General features: G+C 37.2%; 1 protein-coding gene across 1 annotated transcript; it reads right to left on the bottom strand.

Annotated features, from left to right (window-relative positions):
* Positions 1 to 2,012: 2,012 nt before the first annotated feature.
* LOC148215410 (vomeronasal type-2 receptor 26-like) lies at positions 2,013 to 4,191 on the bottom strand (the record flags this gene model as incomplete). The annotated part of the gene is made up of 3 exons (XM_088143683.1): positions 4,030 to 4,191; positions 2,930 to 3,766; positions 2,013 to 2,240 (listed from the first exon to the last, which is right to left on the bottom strand). Coding segments are annotated over exons 1-3 (1,227 nt in total), but the record flags the coding sequence as incomplete, so codon positions are not given.

The following is a 4,191-nucleotide window of genomic DNA, read 5'->3' as shown; positions in this document are numbered from 1 at the left end:
CTTTCTTTCTTTCTTTCTTTCTTTCTTTCTTTCTTTCTTTCTTTCTTTCTTTCTTTCTTTCTTTCTTTCTTTCTTTTTCTTTCTTTCTTTTAACAACAACAACAACAACAACAACAACAACAACAACAACAACTTGTGTTACCCCGATAATGTTGGGGTCAGGGGGTGCATCAAAAAATTGTCAGGCCCAGCCCAAGAACAACAATAAAACCGTCCAATCGAGTATAGTTCCTTTATTTTGCTTACACTTTATAGACTGAATCTTGCCTCCCCTCCCCCTTCCTTTAAAGCTGAAGAAACTAGGGAGGTTCTCTTTCTGAGCTTCTTACACTGCTAACTTTGTTATCCAGCTGCATGCTGTGCTGTCTCTTATGTGACCCTCTCCCTAAATCTATATTACAGCAACTAGTGGATATACCACCTGGGAGATTCTAGGGAGTGGCCTATCCTGAGACCTCTTACTCTTCCCATGCTCCCCTTGCAGACTGTGCTGGTCTGTTGTCTCCTTTTCCCTGCTGGGAATGCACCCCATCTTTCCAGATAGCCTTCATCTCCCATATCACTCTCCTCCTCATAGATACATTCCACCACAAAGAAAAGCAAACACTTCGTAGACAGCCTAGACAGCAACACATTCTAGGGAAAATATGAATAAGGAGGATTTTCCAAAGAACCCAAAGCTGTACAGAAATGGAGCATAATAAAAGTGGCTGGGAGGACATGAAAAGAATAAAGATTGAAGTTAGGAAGTAATTTATTTCTATTCCTCAGATTCTTATTATTGTTAAATAAATGTTTCATTAGGTGGCCCTGTGTCCCTAAGAAGTAAAAATTTACTTCCATAAACTTCAGAAATTCTGATTTCATTGTATCATTTTGAGATACTTCCTAATTAGTTGGTGTAGATTGGAGATTTCCGGCTTCCACATCAATACCAACTATCTGAAATTTCTATCCAAACAACCAGTGTCTAAAAAAAAAAAACAACCTTATGTCAGTGTAGATCCATGAGACAGAGAATTAATTCCGTGCTTAGAATCATATAATTTTTAATGAACTGATATACTAATGAATTTGATTTTTTCATTGCAGCACTCAGTTTCCAAATAAAACCTCAGGAATAAACATTCTGCAAAAAATGGATTAGCTGAAAGAGTTCAGCACAATGCATCCCCAAAGACACCAGTATGGTGTACTGGTCTGAAGTAGAATTCTGGCTGAAATTTCCACTTCATCACTATATACACAAAATCAGAGGATTTTGTTAACTTACCTATCTCACTGAGATTTTCCCCTCTGGGCATGGAACACAGTCATAGCAGCAGAATTTTTTCCCTTCATTCTTCCTCTTCTGATAACCAGGGTGACAATATTCATTGCACAGAGAAATGGGAAGGACCTAGTTATCAATATTAAAATGTTGAAAGATGAGCATTTATTGTTTTGAAGAAAAATCAGTAGTTAAACAGAGAATTAAATGTGCACCCCCATTACAATGAAAACAAAAGTCCTATCAAAAGAGTCATGAAACAAATTGAATTTCAGAATGTATACACATTTTTGATCTGGACCCCAGTTTGAATTTCTGAGCACAGATGATCTGGATTTCCAGTTCTTTCAATTGGATTCAGTGAGGATTTGAACATCTGATGCTTGATTAATTCAATTAATCCATTTGACTAGAAGGATTGAGTCAAGGAAATTTCCTTTAAATCACATTTTTGAGGAAGTTTCACTATACCAAGCAAATGTAGTTGCTTAAATACATGTTTCACTCTTTCTCGTTTTCATTTCACTATTTGAGGGAAATATAGTAAGTATTGTACACAAAATTAGTTATGCTAGCTTTCAAAAATTAGTGGAAAAATTTTTAAAAATTTTTTCACTAATTTTTAATTTTAAATTTTTAAATATGGTTAATTCTCATGGGTCACTAGGAAGGAGAAAAGTAAATTTCCCAACCTAATGAACACATCTAAGAATGGTCATAAAAACTCTCCTTGTGAGCATACCTGGTTAAATGATCTGTGCCAAGTGACCATTTCCTCATTAATGACTAATTCATTTCCTTTCAGAGCATCAGGATCTACTTTTCCAACTTTTAGTCTTTGGAAGGAAGAATTGGGAAAAGTGACAATGTTTGTAATATCAAACCCACCTTCCATCTTCTTTTGATCATAAAAAGTCAAAGTTTCTCCAAGAGAATTATTGAATTTCATGCCTTTAAGAAATTGATGGAGCTATATTATTGGGAATAAAAAAAATAAATACAAAAAAATTGAAGAATAGAAAGGTAGCAGCAATTTTCTCTTAGGTTTACTGTACTTTTGAGGGACAGTTTCAAAACATGGAAAGTCAATTTTTCGACCCTCTTGAAAAACTCTGCATAGAGGGGTAATAGGAATAATCAGATGTTTCTGTTTGAGTAACAGTCACATGAAAGATAAGGTAGATTCTAGTCTTCAATAACGTCTTGTTCCCAGTCCCATTTTGCCCAGGAAGTAGCATATGAAAAACTGGAGAAATAATTTCCACATTTGCTCCTTATTTTGCACCCATTTTCCCTTCATGTAATTCTCACAGATAGAAGGCTGCTATGGACATGGTAACAACCTGAAGACAGCTGACTAGGCAAGGCAGGATTCCTCTATTCTCTCAAAAATAGGTGAAATGCCTAAAAAGCCATAGGGTTTGAAAACCAAGACCTGGATCTTAGTTCACTTAAGCCATCCTTGCATCCTGAAGATGCTCAGGGAGTAAAATGGAAAACATATTACAGTGAAGGAAATAAAGGGATGCCCATACATTTTATCAATGGAGAAGATATTCAGCTTCGGTTTAATAATAGCTTCTTCTCTGTTTAAGTCATACAACCTAACTTTGTACTTTACTACTATCTACTACAAAGTACTTCTAACACACAAATCACCTGCCATGGTTGTGCACCTTCATCTTCTGATAATTTATGCCTCCCCAAATGTCTGTGATTAGACTGAAGTAAAGAGAGAGCCTGTAAAGCTTGAGCCAACACATATACAGCATTATAGATGTTATAGCTGTGCCCGGTCAACTGCATCTCAAAAAGAGCCCCAGGAATGTCTTCCAGTTTCTCTTGTCCAGTACAAGTGTCATTGTCCAGCAGGGTCATTCGAGGAGACGGCAGTGAACAGTCAAACACTTGTTCCCAGAAAAGGGGAAAAAATTCATCTTCTTGAATCCAAGGAGGTTTTATCAACTTCAGGAATTCCTTGAACCCTGGGATTTCTTTTGAGGGAATTGTAAATAAAATGGCACCATCAAAGAACTGCGGACGAAATCCTCTTTGCATTCCTGTTATGATCCATACCTTTCCCAGGGAACTCTGCTCAAGTCCAGGAGCAAGCACAAAGATTGTATTAATCACCCATGCAATTGTCAAAGATTCTCCACAGATGATAAAAGTATTGATCTTCTCATCATTTATGTGGTTCAAAATATTTTCCCCTTTCTGCAACATTTCAAAAAATTTATCCCAGTAGGTTAAATATGGAATTCTTTCTGTACAAGCAGAGCAGATTCCATGCTGGGCAAGGAGGGGCTCCATGGTGTGCAGAAACCATTCTCCATGCCGATTATCAATAGCAAGGAGCCCAATCCATCTCCACCCAAAATATTGAAGCAGTAGGATAATCCCAACGTATTGTGAAGACTCATTTGGGACCATGGAATAATAGAAGGGAATCTCAGCACTATGAACATCTTGACGGGCAAAAGACCCATAAGTGAGCTAAAATAAAGTACACACATATTTTAAAAATAGATGAGCACCAGTCTCTCTCTCTCTCTCTCTCTTTCTCTCTCTCTCTCGCTCTCTACGTCTCTCTCTCTCTCTCTCCCTCCCTCTTCAAGAGAGAAATATTTCTGACAAACATGGTAATTATTTTAACTATGTGGCCATCTTTCAGATTATGATCAATATGTGATAGCAACAGTTTTGGAATAGAAAAAGGAGGAGGATAATTTTCAGGACTCTATCCCCAAAGGTCCTACCTGTGGAATCTTGTAAAACTTTGCAAGATCTGCAATATAGGAGGACGTTTCAAAGCTAAGTCCTCCAATGATAGAAATGAGGTTTTTCTTGGTGTCACATTTGTAGTTGGGGAAAAATTGCTGTGATTTGAAGACCAGGTCCAGGGTGGTCCGACACGTCAT

This window comes from Python bivittatus, unplaced genomic scaffold, assembly GCF_059951505.1.
Source record: "Python bivittatus isolate LINGU-HERP-01145 unplaced genomic scaffold, Pbiv_v1 ctg000360_np1212, whole genome shotgun sequence".
Taxonomy (NCBI): Eukaryota; Metazoa; Chordata; class Lepidosauria; order Squamata; family Pythonidae; genus Python; species Python bivittatus.
This window is presented reverse-complemented; position numbering and strand designations above follow the sequence as displayed.